At 41.4% G+C, this 21,115-nt stretch overlaps 2 protein-coding genes across 7 annotated transcripts in view; one reads left to right on the top strand and one right to left on the bottom strand.

Moving 5' to 3' along the window:
- Positions 1-18,424, top strand: part of TTC37 (tetratricopeptide repeat domain 37) — a 64,965-nt gene extending 46,541 nt beyond the window's left edge. For both annotated transcript variants that reach the window (XM_048503305.1, XM_048503303.1), the window contains exons 31-41: positions 489-710; positions 2,249-2,321; positions 4,340-4,393; positions 4,493-4,604; positions 6,208-6,336; positions 7,627-7,748; positions 8,791-8,949; positions 11,543-11,695; positions 13,067-13,197; positions 14,944-15,067; positions 16,274-18,424. In XM_048503305.1, coding sequence (XP_048359262.1) covers positions 489-710; positions 2,249-2,321; positions 4,340-4,393; positions 4,493-4,604; positions 6,208-6,336; positions 7,627-7,748; positions 8,791-8,949; positions 11,543-11,695; positions 13,067-13,197; positions 14,944-15,067; positions 16,274-16,357 — 1,363 coding nt within the window. In that variant the 3' untranslated portion in view covers positions 16,358-18,424. The remainder of the gene's footprint in view (positions 1-488; positions 711-2,248; positions 2,322-4,339; positions 4,394-4,492; positions 4,605-6,207; positions 6,337-7,626; positions 7,749-8,790; positions 8,950-11,542; positions 11,696-13,066; positions 13,198-14,943; positions 15,068-16,273) is intronic.
- Positions 18,425-20,048: 1,624 nt separating this feature from the next.
- FAM81B (family with sequence similarity 81 member B) overlaps positions 20,049-21,115 on the bottom strand; it is a 37,432-nt gene continuing 36,365 nt past the window's right edge. For all 5 annotated transcript variants that reach the window (XM_048503306.1, XM_048503309.1, XM_048503310.1 and 2 more), the window contains one exon: positions 20,049-20,412. In XM_048503306.1, coding sequence (XP_048359263.1) covers positions 20,279-20,412 — 134 coding nt within the window. In that variant the 3' untranslated portion in view covers positions 20,049-20,278. The remainder of the gene's footprint in view (positions 20,413-21,115) is intronic.

The raw sequence follows: 21,115 nt of genomic DNA, 5'->3' as shown, positions 1-21,115 counted from the left end.
CTTATTTTTTCCATGATTTTGCACCCCCCACGTGACCAGATCAGCTGCGCTGGGGAATCTGTAACTAGGGCTTATTTTTGGAGTAGGGTTTATATTTCAAGCATCCTCCAAAAACCCCCAAAAATCATTCTAGGCCTGTGGTGACAAACCTATGGCACTCCAGATGTTCATGGACTACAATTCCCATCAGCCCCTTCCAGCACAGCCAATTGGCCATGCTGGCAGGGGCTGATGGGAATTGTAGTTCATGAACATCTGGAGTGCTATAGGTTCGCCACCACGGGGAAACAGGGTATTCATCTTCATGGGGGGACAGGTTAGTTTCCTGTTGGAGATGAAACGTGAGGTGATGTTTTAAGAAGCACAACTGTCCCTGAAGCACTATTAAATCTTTAGATATCAGAACTGCTTCATGTTGTAAATGCTCTGCCAAGTAAATAAGAAAAAACTTTGAATTGTACGTTAGGATAATTGTGTTGCACTTACAGTTCTTTATTACAGGAACCGAATATGGAAAGTCTGCAAGCTCTGTGCACTTTAGGGCTGATAAAGCAGGATGCTACACTTGCAACAGCAGCACTTAAAGAATTACTAAAGCACAGAGAAAGGAAAAATAATGTTTATGAGAAGTGCTTTCTTACATCTGCTGTGTTTGCACTACAAGGAAGAAATGTAGCAGTCCAGAGACAAATCTCCAAAGCTGTTCACAGGTACATGATTTGAGGTTTTTGAACAAATGGAATTAACAGTATTTGTTATATTTGTATGCTATGTTTCCCAAAAGTAAGTAAGTCATGAAGCGGATTTGGCGTTACAAGACTCTGGTTAAGCTAAGAGATTACTTGCCCAAGACCATATCTGAGTTGAACTGAGAGTTCGATATTTGCACAGCTTTTTGTATGAACTGTGTTTAAAAGTGAAGCTTTTTCTTTTGGTAGTGTACAGATGTCACTGATGTCTCCCTTTCTTAGTAAAAGGAAAGTCTCTGTCTTAGACTTTATTCTTGTCCTAAAAACAAGCATGTATAATCACCCCACCCCTTTCTCTTTTTGGAAAGGTCATGGATAAGCAGCAGAGGCGTAGCAAGGGGGGGAAGCGCCCGGTGCACCAGTGCATCCTGCACTCTCGCCCCAGAATGCCTCCGCCCCGGAACATCCTTGCCACACCCCCACAAGGGCATACACCTGGCACATTGCCCCCCCCCCCCGCAGAGCTATGCCTCTGATAGGCAGTCTTTTTTTAAAAAGTTCTGAAACTATAGAATGAAGCCATCAGTTTCTAATGGGCACAACCTCTGCTGTGTTTAGGAGAAATCCATAAATTGGACACCTGCTCCCATTGCACCAAATGAACCAGGCAGCCTTAGAGGAGCTGCAGCTCCAGACTCTGCTTTGGAAGGAATCTTTTTATCCATTAAAAAGACTCAACTGGGCTGTTTTAAGCTAAGCCAACTTTTTCCATCACTCTATGCTGCTGAGGTTCAATGAACAGCCTCCAATTCATACCACACATCTCAGGACAAAAGAACAGCTGGCTGACCAGCAGTCTGCCTCCCACTCATACTCTCAACTTGCCCAGTGCCATCAGGGCCCAAAGGAATTCATCGTAGTACAGGGCATACTACAGATCAAGATAGGAATATATTGTCGAAGGCTTTCATGGCTGGAATCACTGGGGTGCTGTGTGGTTTCTGGGCTGTATGGCCGTGTTCTAGCAGCATTCTCTCCTGACGTTTTGCCTGCGTCTGTGGCTGGCATCTTTAGAGAATCTGACTGGATCTGACTGGCAGAGGATGTGGCTGGCATCTTCAGATCCTCTGAAGATGCCAGCCACAGATGCAGGCAAAATGTCAGGAGAGAATGCTGCTAGAACACGGCCATACAGCCTGGAAACGACACAGCACCCCAAGATAGGAATATTTAGAGACCCCAAAAGTTTGCTTGCTATTCTATGTTGTGGTTGGTCTTAATAAAAAAGTACTACTCTTCCACAGTTTCTGAGATTTGAACTCTTTAATTCTGTTATAAGCTGGTCTAATAACCAGTTCTTGCATCTAAGCATGTCCGCAGTTCTTAAATCACTAGGTATGAAAAATGTTCCGTTCTATTTTAAAAGAACTGCCAAGGTGTTAGAAGGATCTAGCCTAGAAGCACCTATTTAATGAGCAAGTGAGATGATTTCAGTGTACATGAGGACCCTATGATTGTAGAAAATATTCCCTTCAGCAAAGCTATGTTCTCTCCTCCAGCAACCCAGATGATCCTGGCTTGTGGTCCCTTCTGTCTCAACTGGTACCTCGGTATACACCAAAAAATGCAAAGGTGAACATGTTTAAACTATTGTTTTAGCATGAAGCATGTAATGAGTTTTCTAAAATCAGTTACTCTTAGCATTAAGCTCACCAGTGTTTAGCTGAGACAACTAGCCTTCAAATGGACTGCTTGTCAAATGGGCATAACTTTTATCCATTCAGTTTCCAGAAAATGTCATATGGCATAAAATAGCAAATAGTAGACCTGACTGTAGAGGCATCTGAAACAGCTTAACAGCTGTTTGGGAGTTCATACTATATTCTATTATGCTCTTCTACACGTAGCCCAGAAATAAATTTCTCTTTGAGATCTTAACAGATCTTCTTCTACAGAAAAGAAATCAATTTTCCTTCTCCTTAACTTGGCCAGTGTTATAGAATGGCACAGTTTGCCTTGGCAGCCAAGAAAATACAGACTAGAGCTGTGCAAAAAGGCTGAAATACATTATTTGCAGTTAGGAAAGGTGCTTATGTGTGTTTTAAATGTGTTTTTATATGCTTTTACCTACATCATGTTGTTGATTGTCTCCTAAAGCTTCTGTAATCTCCCAATTTCCCCTGTTTCAAAGTGTTCCTAGTCTAGAGTAGGCATACCAGTTCTACTTCAGTAAATGAGACTCCACATTCCTTAGAAATGGGACCTTCACTGGCAATGGCAGGTTTGATAATTTAGTTTGTGATTGAGGAGTTAAAGCTGTATTTGAGAATAAGTATTTTCAGTGTAGGTGACCATGACTATCAAACTGATCACCATCACTCTGCTAATCTTGCCTAGATGGTGAGCTAATCATGTCATTGTTGACAGCACCCACCTAAGCATCTTTGATCCTCACATTCAGTGTGGAGGCATGTGGTACAATGATGAACTGCTGCAGCCAACCCATGTGGAAGAATTTCCAGTCTTTGGAACTCCAGTAGTAACTCCCAGTGAACATTTCAGTTAAATCTGTCCATAGAGCAATGATGTGTGAGTTGCCTTTCTGACAAAGGTATAGAGTGGACAGACAGAACAAATGACTCAACAGTTCACAGTTTTAGGAAGATAAGATACTTAAATTCACAAACTTAACTAACATTTTCACCTCCACTGATCCAGAAGATAGATATTAATATTTCCCACTTAGTATATATTACTATGCTCTGAGAATGTATCAAGAGCTGTGCTGGTACTCAGACCAACAGTCCATCTGCTGTGACATACTGCTTGTAAAGTGACCTACCAGATACCCCCAGGAAACTTAGAAGCAGGGCCAAAGCGCCCTACTGTTTCCCATCGCTGACAGGGCAAGTGCCTCTAACAGCCCAATCCAGAGGGCTCTGATGTCTGAAGATGGTGCCTCTCCTGCACTGCCGCAACACTTTCAGAGGTCTCCCTGGAGTTGTGGAGAGCCAGTGAGGAGCAGGAAACTGACAGCTGCCTGAATGCAAAAAGGACTTACACCACCTTTGGAGGGGGGGGACATAAGTCTGAGGTCAATTCTGTGGGCACACCCAGCTCGAAAGCCTGATGGAAGCTGACTAAAGCTGGCTCCACCCCCCAGAATGACCTATCCCACCCCCAACTGTACCAGCTGCCAGGTTTAGGCTGGCACAGCTCTGCAGGGTACAGGGTTAGGGTTAGCTTCACTGTGCCTGCCAGCCTCCCTGTTTGCCCTCCCTGCCAGCATTAGTGCCCCTTAGGCCAGTGGGGTGGGCAAACATACTAGCGCAATTCTTTGCCAACTCCCAGCAGCCAATTCCTAGCCCTCCCATCGGGATTGGGCTGTCTGTGTTGAGATTCCATTTAACCAATTAAATTAGTGGCTGCCACTCCATCCTAAAGTTGCAGATTCCACAAGCCAATCACCTTTTCGGTGAAGAAGGAGTTCCTTTTGTCTGTGCCGAATCTGCTGCTCATTGGTTTCACTGGGTCCTCACAAATTCTGTCATGGCAGATGAAGAAACAGTTCTGCATCCACTATTATGTCCCCCCTAGTGACTTTTTTTCTGCAAGTAAAAAGTTTTAACAATCTGAATTTTTTTTTGTAGGGTGGGGCTGTGGCAGGAACTATTGCTCACATACTTGGTTTAAACCATGGGAAGGTTAGTATTGCCTCTCTTAAAAAGACATGGTGAATATAAAAGGATAACTTTAATTAGAAAATAATAAAGCACCTGTATTTTGTATATTCCCACATTTAGAAAGCCTTGTTGAATACAGCAGTTAATCAATTGGCGTTAGGCTATCACACAGCTGAAGATGTAAAGAATAACGCACTGAAGAATATCCAGAAGGCAGCACATCTTTCTCCTGGTGATTTTTAAATTATTATTATTTGTAAATTTTTAAAAAATGTTTGTGTTAAGTTCGAAATTTTAAGCAGAATTCAAGGGAATGGCTAAGTAGCATAATATATTAGTTTTCCAAAGACAGTCTGGATCAGGGGTAGGGAACCTGCGGCTCTCCAGATGTTCAGGAACTACAATTCCCATCAGCCCCTACCAGCATGGCCAATTGGCTATGCTGACAGAGGCTGATGGGAATTGTAGTTCCTGAACATCTGGAGAGCCGCAGGTTCCCTACCCCTGGTCTGGATATTCTGGGCTGTGAAAACTATTTTGAAGTGTAAATGAATGTATAAGTAGGCATTCCCTCCTTATAAACAAAGTCATCAGAAATTTTCATAATACGTTTCTCAATCGCAGTTGAAGAAATAGAAGCAATTTGCCCATCTACCAACATTTCTTCTGTGTACCAGATGAGAATTGTGACAGGTTCACTGGACCTCCCAAACAGTGCTTTTGGTATCTGAAAATACTTCTTGTAAACTTCAACTTTGCAAATAACCTATTGGCTAGAACCCAATTTATTAAACATAGATGATAAGTCTGTGTTTAATAATTTCAGCTTCCCCCTCCTCTGAGCTGTATATATTTTGATGTTTCCCTAAGCTCAAAATTAGATGGGGGAAGGGAACCAACCCTGAAGCTCAAATCAGAAAGGTAGAGAGTGGGCAAGTTGCAGTCAGAGTCCTAGAATGGACTCTTAACATGCTCAGGAAGGAGGCTCACGTGGGTGAAGAATTCTTTTCGTAGCCCTTCAGAAAACATTTCTGGTTGCTGTAAATATAGAAACAGATCACAGAAAAACATTTTCTCACCCCAAGCTGCTCTTGATTGAGAGGCTCAGGGGTCCAGTGGGAAGGGCTAGATCCTTGGACGAGACTGGAAAATGCATTGGGTATAAATATGAGAGTGGGATTGGCTTGGGTAGAGGAGGCAAAGTGTGTGAAGAGGTGGTGGTGGTGGTATTGAATCCCCTGGGCAAACCATGTAAACTGACCAAAAGTATCGGGAGAAAAAGGGTTGCAATATAGGCATTCATTTATTATTTGTCATTTCTTAATGGTAAAACTTGGCATAAGCCTTTAGTGATGAATGTATGATATAAAAATTGAAATCCAAATGCTGAGCGATGTTCATAACTTGCTCTGCAGTTCTACATTTTATATTACTGTTAGAGTACTGACACTTGAATACTGAGGTAGAATGTTTGTGAGTAACTCTGTTCTTAACAGTGAAAGAACAGCCCTGGTTACAAGACTCTGAAATTTCTTACGTGCATTTGTGAATCCCAGTGGGGATGATATGAAATAGACCAACTTTTGCTAAGCTTTCAAATTGTGCCTGTATCTAGTTCCTGTATTTAGCATCATTGCAATGCTTATTCTCTTACTGAACTGGTTCTGTAATGTGGTTCTGGTATGGGTTTTTAAGGGTCTGGAGTACACAACCATTCGGGGAGGGTCTGTTCATTTTTTAAAAGCTTTATGGATTAATCACCGTGCATTGCTGGCAATGTTCATTTGTGTAGCTGAAGTACCTTGGAAAAGCCAACTGCTTTATATTTCTTCCAGATGATCCTGCTGCTTGGGCAGTGCTTCTGGCTGCCTGTCATGCCGAAAATACAATAGTATGTCTGCATAATACACATCCCAAGAGGACAAATCTGGAAAAGATGTTTGTAGCCACCATTTCAGCAAAAAGTAAGCTTCTGTGGGGGGCGGGAGTCATTGTGTCTGGTGGGTGTTTTTTGTTTTGTTTCAGGTTTTATTTTTTCTCTTACAAGTTCATGGCTTTGAGTGGAAACCTTTAGATTTTCTTTTGGGTTCTTAGCCATGAGTTGAAATTATTACTGAGAATGACAATTCATGTGGTACATTATCGGCTAGATAGCATGTTTCTGGAACATTTTGTTTTAAATATGGGGAAAGTTATTTCTGTCTGTTAAGGATAATTTTCAAACTTTGATGAAGGATGGGATAATACTTGGGCTTGTTATGTCTTTATCTACCATTTTGTGCTTCAGGAGGGGGGGGGGTCACATTTTTGAATGCTTTCCATATGCAAAAATACTGGCCATGCAAGTAGAGTACTTGTACAGCAGGGAGTAGACCAAGCTAGACCTTTTTTTCCTTGATGCATTATGCATTATGGTTTTCATTTAACTTCTAAAGAATTCTAGTATGAGGAAGCGCTCAAAAATGGCACATTCCACTTACATCCTATAGAATGGTTCTATTACTGCTTATATAGAACAGGACTACTGCTTCAAGGATACATCTCTTTAAGGACACATGGTGGCTCCCTTAGCCCTGATACAGTTCCTCGTGGCCAATAAACAAGTAGAATACATTGACTTTTGTGTCTATTTTATATGTTATTAAAGTGTTTCTACTGATTACAAAGATCGCTGTCCCATTGCAGTAACAGAAATACCTTGTAAGAACCTATGTCAGCAAACAGTAAAGATTGGTAGTGGCCCCAAGATACATCACCAGTGCCTCATCAGTCACTTTGCTAGTCATTCAGGATTTTTCTCTTACAGACCAAAATCTTTCATCATGGCTGTGTGTTGTCTGCATGGCAGTTGAATGTGAGCACAAGTGAAGAATAAAATATCCTGAAAAACCTTCACTTGGGTATTCGTTGTTACAAAAGAATCATATCTCCATCAAATCCCCAAGAAACGTGGTTGAACACAGTACAACAAATGCAGACTTTATTCCTCTTTCCTTACTTGCATTGCTCGTTTTAGCAGAATGCAGAAGCTAGTTTGTGGTCCCTGAGGGGCTTGGGTAGTTTGTAACCGAAAAGAAGAGAGGAGATCATGACTGCCATCTGCCCTTGATACTCAACCATGCTGTCAAGAGGCTGAAGAATTAATATGTGAAATGCTGCTGTAATTTGAAATCTCTTTCTTCCTCCCAGTCAAGATATTGAGATCTGCACATGAAGTACAATATGAATGATAATGCCCTTTGCATCTTTTCCAGTTAAAGAAAAGAGTTTTCCGGCTTCCCATGCACAGTCTCTTGAAGAATGGTCTCTTTTCCAGGCTATTACGGGCTTAAATGATTCCGGGAGAACCTCGGAAGCAGAGGCTCTGTGCACAAAGGTATGGTTGCAGGCAGGATACTATAGAAAGATAAGTTCTCAGTATCATTAGAATTTAGCCTCCTCACTCAATTAGGAAGGATTATCTGCATTAAAATTATGGCTATAATTTTAGCCACTATGGCTAACTTTGCTGTGCAACATCTCTGTTGTCTACTTGAGCCAAAAGATGTGCAATGGTGGCAGCCTTGTGCGCCCAATGAATGTTATAATCTATCAGAAAGAACTTTGTGCAGCATCTTGGAAAGTACAGGTTCTCTTCCTTTCTCCACACCCTCCCAAAATCAGGCCAGTTACGCTACTTGAGCTGGAACTGCTTGTCACACAGCATCCCCATCAGATTTGTGGAGAGAGAGAGAGAGAGAGTGTGTGTGTGTGTGTGTGTGTGTGTGTGTGTGTGTGTGTGTGTGTGTGTGTGTGTGTGTGTGTGTGTGTGTGTAGAATTTTTTTCATATTTCTAGCGCGATCATGCATATCGGTTTTTCCCTCATTTGAACATATGTTTTCTTCTTCATCATTGGGCATGATGTCAAAATGTAAGAAATTTCCAGAAAGAATAAAACTTTTGCCTTTATATTTAAATTTCTGACTTGTTCTTTGCTCAAGTTTACGTTCAAAAAATTGTGTAGGCCAAAAAAAAGGCCAAGGAAATGAACAGAATTTGCTTCAAATGATCACAAGTATTGAAATATTTTAATTAGTTGCCAAAGGGGTACTGATCTTTAATGAATAGACCTAATGATACTTGAGAGCAAATGTATCAAGTCCTTTTGAAAAGTATGTTTTGTGCATGGCTGTGTTTTGGGCTGTTGTCAATGACTTCACTTTTGAGTCAAAATGAGATTCTCCTGGGACGTGATTGCAAATTCTGTGTCAAAATGGATGAATGTCCAATTCCTGATCCTCTAGAATATATTGACCTTGTTTCCTCACTCATCAAAAACCTTTTGTGATAGTCAAGATCCTAATAATTTCACAAACTTACATGGAGGCACTCTTTCCAATTATTTCTTATGTTAAACTTTAATTTTATTTGCCTCTAGGGGTTAAAATGTTTCCCTGAGCAACCAGCGTTGTACTTGCTTTTAAGGCAAATTCAGAGTAAACCGCTTCTGCAATCTCACAAAGAGCTTCCTGATGCCATCTTGGAAGAGCTTCGAAAGGCCGTAATGTCCAACTCTACTTCAGTTACAGCTTGGCATGTAAGTATGAGTATTGTTTACTCATGGTTTTGAGCATCTGTTCTTCATATCATGTAATAATAGCAGCTAGTAAGGTGGGAGTTGAGTTGTCATGTGATACTAATATAATCTAGAGCTAATTTCAGTTGAAATCACTAATCAGTCGTGCAGACGACAGGCAGGAGAAGTCTTCCAACTCTCAGTACCCCCTCCCTCCCTGTGATTTTTTCCTTTTGTAAGGAAAATTGTTAAGTTATAAAACTGTTAAAGCTAGAAGAGGCTTAGCTACCATCTAGTGTCATTTGGGACACTCCACATTATAATCCTCCCCTGCAGAACTATCGAATCTCTTCCCCCTCACCCTACCATTGTAATGCTGCTTGTTGTTGTTTGTATTATGTGTGTTGTACACCGCCCTGAGCCCTTTGGGGGAGGGCGGTATAGAAATTAAATTACCATACCATACCATTATGAGATCGCTAGGGATAGGCTAGGTGAAAAAACAAACTAAATAAAATGAAGTTCCCCATACTGCAGTTGGTCACAAGGAGATCACAGTGAACAAAATGCATTGCATCTAAAGTGCAAACCAGGAAGGAAAAGGTTACTAAAAATTGTAGATGACTAAGGAAGAAGATAAGTTGCATAATGCCAGTGTGAACTGCATTTTATAGTTGGGTCTAGTACTGACACGAAGCAAATAAGGTAATGTACCATAAAATGACTTGAACATGAACAGGCAGTTCTCTGAAATATGTGTACTTCTGTGAAACTAGCAAAAAAAGGCAGTAGATAAGCATCTCCGCTGACTGTATTTTTCTGTGTCATTGGCTATTCCTGCATCTATGATGAGGTTTGAGGTCTCTGGCCCATGAATGCCTGCTTTCTCTTTTGCGATGCTATGTAAATAGCACTATTTTAATTTTTACCAATAATAAAGTGCTAAAGGATGGAATGTCCAACAACAAATCCTCCACCAATAAGGGAGCGGGACTCACAAAATGAGTCCTGCTCCCTTATGAAAGGAAGGTCAGTCGTCGTACATTCCATCCCTTAGCGCTTTTTATCACAAAGTGAGTCCTGCTGCTTTGTGGGAGGAGGGTTCATTGTCGGACATTCCATCCCCACGCCAGCACAGCAGCGCTTTGGTGCTGTTGCTCTGGGGCGGCATGAGCCTTGTTGCCCCCCACCCAACCCCTGGCAAGCCTTCCTGGGTTTTTCCCTCCCAGGAGCAGTAGCACGAGCCCTGTTGCCCTCCCCCTCTTCCCCCAGAAAGCCCTCCTGGGTCCCCACCCCGGGGCAGCAGAATTTTGGTTCCGCTGCTTCAGGACGGCAGGAGTCCTGTTGCCCTCCCCGCACCCCCAGCGAGCACTCCCAGGTTTCCCCACCCTCCAGGGCAGCAGCGCCTTGGTCCTGTTGCCCTCCCCCCAAACCCTCAGCGAGTCTTCCCAGCAAGCCCTCCCCTACCTGCCCTCATCCCCAGCCCTATCTAGGCCCGCTGTATTTCTTACCCTATAGCAGGCTTTACTGCCAGTATGTAAATAAACTGTATCGCCACATTAGTTCCTGGTGTCTCTTCCAATAGATCCTTGCTTTCTCTTTTTGATGTGTTCTTGTGCACATAAATGCACTAGATAATTTGCCCAGGAGATGTGGTTTTTTATTTCAGTACCTTAAAGCAGAAATGTTTTAAACATCAATGGCTCAAGACTACACTGGAAAAAAATATGCTATCACTGTGCCATTGCTTCAGCATTTCAAGCAAACGAGAGCTTTAGGGCATGAATCTGTACCTTCTGTATCATTTCAGAATTTCCATGCCTTAAACTTTTTTTCTTTATTGCAAATCTTCACATTTTATTACTAGTAATACCAATAACTGAGCCATAAACAGTGAGTGGGCTCATTCAGAAGAGAACTGTATACCGAACTAACGCAGGACAAAATTCCACTGTTCCTGCTTCATCATTGATAGGCAGTCTTATTACATAACTTTGCTTAACAAATTTAATGTGATAGATGTAGGCATATCTAGAGCATCTGGCCTATCTTTTAAAGCTGTGTCCGTTTCTTTCTCTTTTTATTCCTCTGATGTTGAAAACATTTTAGCTGCTCAGACTCCTGTTAACATCCTTATAAGTGGTTAAGGAAACCAACTTTACTGTGTTGTGGATACCAGAAAGACAGTGGAAAATACTGGTCTATATCCAAATTCCAAAAACCTTTAATGGCATAAAACAGGATAACTATTTACAAAGTTAAACAAAATTATTACTAAAACATAGTTTCATAAAGCAGGGTTTATTATTCTCTTTTTATCCACAGTGCAACTTATTCAGAGGGATAGGGTGGGAGCCATCCAGTAATTTCGACTAACACGGTTTACTTTTTCAGTCTTGGCTTTCAGATTCCTTGCCTTTTCACCAAAATCTAGTGCACTCTTGAGACTTCTGTAGAACTAAAGAACAGTGGGACTTTTCTGCAGATGCTTGCATTGGTGTTTTGCTGACTGTAAAAATAATCATGACTGTTACCAGTGTACCAGGAACTGAGTATGCAAGAACAAAATTAAAATGGAATGCAGTCAACTTTTGTTTTGGGTTGTTTTCTACAGTGGTTGGCACAAGTGTATCAGTCTCAAAGAATGATGGTGGCTGCAGAGATGTGTTACCGAAAAAGTCTGCAACTGGCATCCCAGCAAAGCAGCTGGAGTGGAAAGCTCTCTAGTCTGCTAAGACTTGCTAAACTTGCTCTGGAAGTCTGCATGGTAGGAAAATTTAAGCTATTAAGTGAGGAACTGAGCTGATTGCTGTAATCGCAGTTTAAAATGTAATACCGTGTTTCTCATTATTTGATTACAAGTTCAATCAAAGAAAATGTCTGCATGAGATGTTTTGTCCACATAAATTGTACGGAAAGGGTAATTTATGCTGATCAATTGTATAGTAAATGTGCTTTGATAATAATTGCATTAGTTAGCTAGATAAGCATTACCAAAAATTTTCAAATCTCATTCATAATTGTGAAGAGAAAAAAAGGATTCTGCTCTAACAAATTGATACAGAGCTTGTGCCATTAAGATAAGAATCTTTTCTCACCATTGCCTGAGGTAGGCACTGCACGTTGTCATTTCAGAGTATTAATTGGATGAGCAGATTTTGGTTTTCCATCATTCCAACTAACTAAAGGTTGATAAATCATGAGTAGCCCTGAACTAGTTATTGATATACTTTTTAGCCATTCCATTGGAACCAAGAGAAATGTATTCAACTGTGTCAGTGGATGTCAGAATTGCTTATTGAGCATATTTCATTCATTTGAATACCTTAGGGACCATCTCTCCCCATATGTTCCTACTGCAGAAGCACATCTACTGGTGGTCCCCAGCCCCTCAGTGATGTGGCTGGCCTCTACCCGGGCCAGAGCCTTTACAGTCCTGGCCCCTGCCTGGTGGAACACTCTCCCTCCAGCTGTTAGGGCCCTGTGGGACCTTGGACAGTTCCGCAGGGCCTGCAAAACAGAGTTGTTCCACTGGGGTTTTGGGGAGGGGCCGGCTGCTGATTGCCTCCCACACTATCCCGCCCCCCATATATATATACCATCTCAATGGCCGCTATTTGTTGTGCCTGGCCACCTCCCATTGGGTTTGAGATTTTCTGGGTTGCCATCCAGTGTTAGGTCTTCGCTTTGCTGGTTTGCTATTTGTATTTTAAATTTCTATTGTTTTTAATTGTTAATTATGATTTTAATTGTTCTATTCTTGTATACCGCCCAGAACCTTTCGGGGGTGGGGGAGTAGAATGAATGAATGAATGAATTTAACTCTAATTGGTAAATGAGTTGGAGAAGGGTAGATGCCACTAAGGCATTTGACCTGAGATCATAATCTTTTCAAATCAAGACATTCTTCTTGGATTATGCAAATTTGCCAAAAGCCACTTTTGGGACAGTTAATAATCTTGGCTCTTTTATTTCCCTTCTATCAAGGGATCTAGAAAGTGGTTCATTACACAATAAATTCTTAGTGTTTTTTCAAAATAATTAGTAATGTTTTGGGTATGTATTCTGTCATGTCAAATCATAACTGAACCATTTATGATTATGACATATTGATTTAAATGTTGTTTATGTCTTGAAGGCTAATGTTTCAAATGATCATTGGCCATCTTTGATTCAAGAAGCCACAACGGAAGCCTTGAAACTTTCCTTGTGTCCAGTGGCTGTTCTTTTTCAAGCGCTACTACAGTACAGTTGCAAAAAGGGGTCAAGGTATGTTATTTGTTTATATGTGATGTATCATCTATTCATGGGATGTAATAAAATATATTTAATGAAACAAATCCTGGAATCATCTACTTCAGAAAAGTTAGTTTATTTATATCCTATCTTTTTGTTTGAAAAGAATATTCAAGCAAGCTAACAAATGCAACCTGAGCCAGCTAACAAATAAGAATACAAACAGTTATCAATAAAACAATAGTGGTTGCAGCTTCCACTAAAGGCCCGAGCAGCCAGGTAGTACAGCAGAACAGGCACAAAAGCTCAACCTTGGTGGAAAATCCTCCAAGGTGAAAGACAGGACCAGTTTACATCTCATTTTAAAGGCTTGAGAAGCTAGACCAGGGGTCGGGAACCTTTTCCCCTCAAAGAGCCATTTGGCTCACCCTCCCCCGCTCACCCCCCCACTCGGTCGCACGCCCCCCGCCCACTTGCTCGCTCGGGCCCCCTCCCGCTCACACCCCCGCCTGCAGGGCAGGCGTAGATGGGCCCGGCGGCTCGGCCTGGCAGGCCGCCGGAAGGGCAGGAGACAAAGCCCGCAGTGCGGCATGCGCCCGCCCTGCTCCTTGCAGGGCGGGTTGAAGAGGGGCCCGGTGGCAACTGATGCGCCCACCCTGCTCTTTGCAGGGCGGGTTGAAGAGGGGCCCGGCGGCTCGGCCTGGCTGGCCGCCGGGCAACTGATGCGCCTGCCCTCCTCCTTGCATGGCGGGTTGAAGAAAGGCCCGGCGGCTCGGCCTGGCCGGCCGCTGGGCAACTGATGCGCCCGCCCTGCTCTTTGCAGGGCGGGTTGAAGAGGGGTCCGGCGGCTCGGCCTGGCCGGCCGCCAGGAGAGCACCCGCCTCGCAATGAGCGAGGCGGGCAGGAAGCAAAGCCTGGCCTGGCCGGCCGCGGGCGAGGGATGCGCCCGCCCTGCTGCTTGCAGGGCGGGTGAAGATGGGCCCCGCGGCTCAGCTCATGGAGCCGCAGAACAGCGGCGGAAGAGCCGCATGCAGCTCGCGAGCCACAGGTTCCCGACCCCTGAGCTAGACGGTGCCTCTGAGCACTTGGAAAAACTTTGAAAGTTCTCAGTATGTGTGTGGTAAACTTTATAAAATTTACTTGTATTTAATACTAAGCTAACCCATAAAAATAAAATACGTCGTGTTTCTTCTACAGATATTTTCTATAAATACATAATTGCCCCATATCAACAAAAAAATAATCGCAGCCAAGATTTAAAGACAGGATCTCTGTGTGAATAAGTAAACAATGCCTTTCTTGCTGCTCTAGTTTTCAGTGCAGTTGTCCCCACTGTCAAAGAGGACGTGCTTTACAAACTTAGCTGTAATTGACCTCTTTCAGAATGGAAACTGCATACGTTCTCACATATAAATTTGGATTCTATTCCAGAAATCTGCTATAGTTGATCAAGACTCCCTTAGACTGCCTCTGAGCATTTAATCTGCCTTCTCATGGAGTTCAGTGTTTTCTTTTGCATAACATTTGCATAGGTGTAGAGGAGTTCAGTATTTTCTTTTGCATAGAGTTTGCATAGTATCACATGCCAGTAGAAGACTGTTTTCTGCTAGTTTCTTTTCCTGGGAGTACCTCCCATTCAATTGAAAACTTGCTATACCAATGTAAAGAGCATCTTTTTGAAATTGAAAACCACAATTTGAACCCTTAATAATGGTCCAAAATCTCACCCTAGTTTTCTTATTATGTATTATGACTACTGTGTTTCTGTTTCCTTTGTAGGGAAACTCGTCGCATGCTAGAAAGGGTGGTCTATCAACTGAGGTATCCAGAAACTGTAGTGTCAGTTGCTCGATGGTATCTCCTGAGACATTTATACGCCAAAGATGATTATGAATTAATCGATGTAAGGACACACTTTTGAGTTTTACCTCTGAAATAGATAGCTCAAAAGTACATGTAATTTTTTTATTGTTTAAGATCAGTACATGAAATCTGAGTGTTCAGGAAGCTCTGTTGCCTGCTGGCATTTGGGAGAAAACTTTTGCAGTGGTTGTGCCACAACTAGCTAAAATATACCTTGATACAGCTTTGACTCAAGTTTAGTATGTTCAAGTGCTTGCCACCCTTGGTAGAAGTGGAGTAGTCTTATAATAATATTTGGAGTATACTTATAGTAATGATTTTGGTGTTTATTTGTCTTAAATTTTGTTTTGTAATTTGTATTTTAACCATATATACCACCCTGTGTTTTTCAGCATAAATACAGCTAAAATGTGTTTAACTAGAGTATACTAGAATCAATATATGTTAATAATGTCTTGCCATTTATGTTAGCAAGAAAATTAACAAAAAGTAAAAACAGAAACACACAAAAACCATAGGGAGAATAACTCAGCCTGATAATTGAAGGTTTATGTACATCATTTTAAAAAATGTTCAAAGCAAAATTCCATTGTAAAGTTGATGCTGTAGAAAGTTATGTTTCTATAAATATTAATTTGTAGTGTGAACCATTGAGAGTTAAACTGGGTACATGAGTGCCAAAAATAAACAATTGGCAAGTTGTTAAAGAGCACTGTAAAACTGATCTGGTTTTACTTAAGCATAAGTATTACTGAGCATTTCAATAATATTCCCAAGGAAAAGTGTGCTTATAGAGCTATCAGAAGTGTCTTCAGTATTATACTTATTCTGTTCTCCAAAAGAAATATTGCACACGCTATCTGTGGATTACTTGAGTTGTGAGCAGGGGAAAATATTCTGTCATTTGAAGGATGAAGAGATATGCTGGAAAAACTGTCAGGCATCCATACGTACATGTTTACCATCAGTTCCAACCACTGTATGTTTTACTTCTCTGTACTGGACAGTGGCGCGTAGTACTGACAAGTTCCAAATATGGAGAATAAAATAGTAAGAGTGAAAAGCAGGGTGTGCAAGAACCAAAGCCTTGGCAAAGAGCACACCTCCTCTGCTGTCTGAAGGAATAAGCCACATGATTGTTTTAATTTCAGTGTTTAGCTTATGTCTTTGCAGAAAAAATATGAGTGAACTTAATTTATTTAAGTATTACGAGTAACTTACCCTTTACCTTCCCATTTCTCTGCAGGCTCTTATAGGGAATGCCAAAGCTAATGGAGATGTTCGAACTTTGGAACTAGACAAGAAACTGTCAGTAGCAGCATCCTCTTAATATGAACTGAATTGAGAACACGAACAGACAAGATATTCATGACAACCCCCCATCAAAGTAGCCTGTATAAAATCAAAGTTTTTCCTGGACTTTCTGACATATTTTAAAAGGAAGCTGCTGATAAACTGCCCAGAAGTAATTAAGTTGATTTTCTTTTTAATGTTAAGGAAATTTGTAGATTTTTACAGGAGTATGCTTGCTCGGCATCAGCTACAGTACAAAGTAGGGTACATTTCTGTCTTTGAAACATGGCCTTGGTGCTCTGTGCATTAAGCAAAATCATTCAAACATCCAGTGCCTAAAGCAGTGGAAGCTTTTGACATGTGTACATTTTCTTGCTAGGCTAATCCTTCAGCAGCTTCCCATACAAACAAAGTTGTATTACAATTTTGAGCTGTTGGAAATGGAGGTATACTGGCCTCCCTCTGGTAATGTAAATGTGCCGTAGTAATCATTTTTTATTCTTCTCCCGCTTCTGCAATTATTATTGCAAGATTGCAATAATATTTCAAATTCCTTGATCTCCATATTCACAGGAAATTAAAAATAATGACTTTTCTTTGTCTCCTTTGATCTTGTTCCATGAATATCTCTCAAAATTATCAATTACTGGAAAGTGATGTGAGTGCTCACATTAAAACAAGCGCTGGTTGGTTTGGATTTCTGGTGCTCAAATGCTGCTCTAATTGCCAAACATCAAGTTTCAGTTTGTTCTTGCATCCTTAATATGCATAATGCATTGTTTCTTTAGCAGTAATTACTGGTGTAAAGTAAATGTGGTTTTCTCAGGAAGTCTTTTTCAATGGCTTTCCCCCATTGGTCTTCTGGAGAATTTAATCATTTAAACTCCAAGGCAGCAGAATCTAATTGTTCTGAGTCTTTAACGAACGTAAGGTTTTATGATTAACATCAGCATTTTTGCTTGTCATTTTACTGATACCTTATTTTATTGATATCATATTCAGGAATGTAGCAAGGGGGCGGGAAGGGGCTTGAGCCCTGGACACTCATTGGGCGAGGGTGATGGCAGAGCCCCCTACCTTGAATTTCTCACTGAGGAAGGGCTACTGAGGCCATGCTGGGGTACCTATATACAATCAGGGTAGGGGTACCAGATCCTGGGCAGGGGAATCCTCAGGGATTCCAGGGGTGGGGGCCAAGCTTAGCAACCCTCACTGAGGAAGGGCTGCAGAGGCTGTGCTGGGATGGCAAAGTTTGGATGGGGAAATCATGAGGGTGAGGGTTCCCGCACATGGTATCCAGCATGTTTGTTCCCCCCTCAGTGAGGAAGGATGAGGAGGCCTCACTGGGGTGGCAGAATCTGGACGGGGAGGTTTCCTCAGCTCAGAGAACCTGCCAAACTCTGTTTGTCTGCCTGACATCTTTTCTGTCCCTTCCTTCCTTCCTTCCTTCCTTCCTTCCTTCCTTCCTTCCTTCCTTCCTTCCTTCCTTTTCCGCCTTCTTCCTTTCCTTCTAATTAACACAAGAGTGAAGACTTTGCTGGGGCAGTGGAGTCCAGCCACGGGGGGTGGGTGGGGGGGATGCAGTTTCAGTGTTTGCCCTGGGCACCATTTGGTAACTATACCTGTGAACATATTTGCTGAATTAGATGGCATAAACTGAAAAGTGATCAGTACCTTAGGAGAAACTGAACTTGACTTCAGAAATTATCTACAAGATTTTTTAATGTCAATGTAAATCCTTGATGTATTAAAATGGTGCATTGTGTGTTGTGCTGGCATCTTGGCAATCCTGCATCCTGGAAAAATGAACTAAAAGCCATTGATGTTGCATGACTCGGGTGAAATTTGAGATACAATTTTAGAAAAATATATTTTATAGCCTAAAAATACAAACTGTTGCCCCTGTTCTTGTGCTTCCTCATAATTCTGAACTAAACTTCCTCTCCCTTGTTTCCCAATTTTGTCACTCCTAGAAGGACAGATATAAAATGTAATACTGACTACTTTCTGCTGATTTGAACGTTGTGGAGAGTTAGTAAGAATTTGTCATCTGTGGCACTTTTCCTTGCTGAATGTTTCAATAGAAGTAAATTTAATCCCCAAATTACAGATTTCTGAGTGTTACAGTGTAATCCTGGAGGACGGGGAATGGTACCATGGATGGCACAGCGTCCTAAGAGGCTTGCTGTGCCTATGTAGCACAATGGACTGCACCACTGATTTTGTTGGAGTAAGTGGCATTTACACCGGACCTAGCATTATGCCACCTCCTATGCAGTTCCCCGACATAAGTGCCACTGTGCCAACATAAGGAACATTTATTCTGGTGCTAGGGTCATGCTGCCTCCTATATTGTTTCTGCCCCCCACCAGGATTGCATTGTGAGGAATGTGTGTAATATTCTCAGGGCTTTCAATTATGACATTGACTAATAGAGAAACATTAAAGGACTTTCTGGAATGTAGTCAACTTTTGTATCTGCAGCTTTACACTATTATCTTTGACACAGAGTTATAGCTCTCTTGCACACTCGTAACAACTCCATCTTAAAGAGATTGCATGGAGCTGAAATTTAAAAATGCCTCAGTCTGTAATACGCTTGCAAAATAAGGCCTCTTACTTCTTTAGGAAAGGAAAAATTCTACAAATTACCATTGCAGTCTCTATTAACTTGAAGAATATTTGTATCCGTTTCTGAAAGCTAAGTGAAGGCCCAGAAGTTATTTCCATTTGCTTCTGTTAGAGTTGTTTGTCCCCTAGAGTCTATTCTTTAATAGTATACCAATCTAACTTAATGTGGAGTCTGTCTCAAGACAAATAGTAGTTCAGATTTTTGTTATATCATAAAGAAAAATGATAATGTATGCATTTCTTAATATGAGTGAATGCAGAGAGAACTGGCTTTGAGGAATATGTCCTTTCCTTTCCTACAGTTCTGTAATCACCCCACCTTATTTCCAAGCATTTTGATACACTATTGATTATTTGTCTTTTCCTTGTCCAGATAATTAGGAAATAGCTTTTTCTTAGAAGTGGTTTAGGCACATGGTTATGACATTGCATTGCAAGAAGCCCTGCACCCTCAGGCTCATTTGGGACTGTGTTTGCAATGTGGGATTCAGGAGCAAGCAGAGGGGAGTTTTCTAGAAAAGGCGGGACAGTGCTGGGGTTGGGTAGTGCAGAGGGCGGAGCCACAATGGTCCACAGCTGGGGCCTGCTTGATGTAGAAGAGTTGGATTTATGCCCCCACTTTGCTCTGCCACAAGGAGTCTCAAAGTGGCTAACTCCTTCCTTTCCCCATAACAGACACCTTGTGAGATAGGTGAAGCTGAGAGAGTTCTGAGTGAACTGTGACTTGCACAAGGTCACCCAGCAGGCTTTATGTGTAGGAAAAGGGAAATCAATCCAGTACAACATATTGAAGTCTGCCATCTATGAGGAGGAGTGGAGAATCAAACGTTGTTCTCCAGATTAGAGTCCATCACTCTTAACCACTGCACCATGCTGGCTGCATCAGAGGGGAGCCAGGCAGAAGAGGCCAGGTGGCAGCTCCACCCAGGCCCTTCCCCCTCCTGCTATTTAGTCAGCCAGACCCACCTTCACTTAGCCTGTTCTCCAGTTTACAGGTAGACAGTAAGCAGGCTTATAGGCTGAGAATTGACAGCTGTAACACTAGATACTTAATAACGAATTTCCAAAATACAATAATTTACTTACACAACTGTAAATCATTAGTGGATTAATTTTATTTTGTGTAAAATATAAACTGTAATGTGTAAGTATTGTTCAGGGAGATTTTTCATTTGGATCTTTTGGGGCCTATTGTAACACTGTTATGTTTACCAATGTCTTGTGGATACAAATCAAACAAGCTTGATGTTCGAGAATTGAACGTTTTTGTTTGCATCAATCTTCATAGTAATTTTTCAGTCTGGAATAACTGTAGATGCTAAAGGTGTCAGTCTTCTTGGAGTGCAGTTATTTTTCGTCTTATCTTCTTCATGTCTTGTTTGAACTTCTCCTTTTCTAACTTTAGCTTCGTTGTCTGTATTTGTTTCAATGCATCAAAAGAATCACGAATGGATTGAAATCCTGGTAAATAACAGGCATGCTTTAAATTAGGATGAGTACCATAAGTCAACTATATATATATTTCTTCGTATATCCTTTAGATAGAGCACTTTCTCTGATGCCGACTGAATTTATTAATAGTGGTCATTGTTAGAATACATACTAAAACTGGGGAGACCAGAGTTCGAATCCCTGTCTGCCAAGAATTCACTGGATAAACTTTGCCAGTCACATATCCGCCATTTAACCTAGCTCATGGGTTGTTAGGCTATGGTAGAAAATATGTCATTTCCAGCTACTTGGAAAGAGGGGAAGAAAAGAATATGAGGAGCTCTCAGGCCATGAAGGCACATTGGCTACCCAATTTTTTCCATAATATCAGGAAATGCTGCAAATCACCAATTTTAACTTTACTGCTGTGATTTTTTGGGATGTTAGAATTCAATTGCATACCTTCGTGAAAATATATTAATATTTCTGTATAACCCGACAAATGGAAAAGATTAATAATCCATTATAACTGTAATAATCTTTCCTATTTTGCTGTTCCCATGGAAATATTTTAATGTATTTGAGAAGCATTAAATTTGATACCTAAATATAGATACTTTCAGGGCATTAGCATTTGATCCTATCAAATGTCTCTTTTGGTTGTCTGCCTTAGTGAAGGAAGAAAGGCATCTTTGTTTGGATTGTGTGAAGGAAATTAGCTCTGATTTTATTG

This window comes from Sphaerodactylus townsendi, linkage group LG07, assembly GCF_021028975.2.
Source record: "Sphaerodactylus townsendi isolate TG3544 linkage group LG07, MPM_Stown_v2.3, whole genome shotgun sequence".
NCBI classification, from domain to species: Eukaryota; Metazoa; Chordata; class Lepidosauria; order Squamata; family Sphaerodactylidae; genus Sphaerodactylus; species Sphaerodactylus townsendi.
The sequence above is the reverse complement of the archived record's forward strand: the minus strand, read 5'-3'. Positions and strand labels throughout refer to the sequence as shown.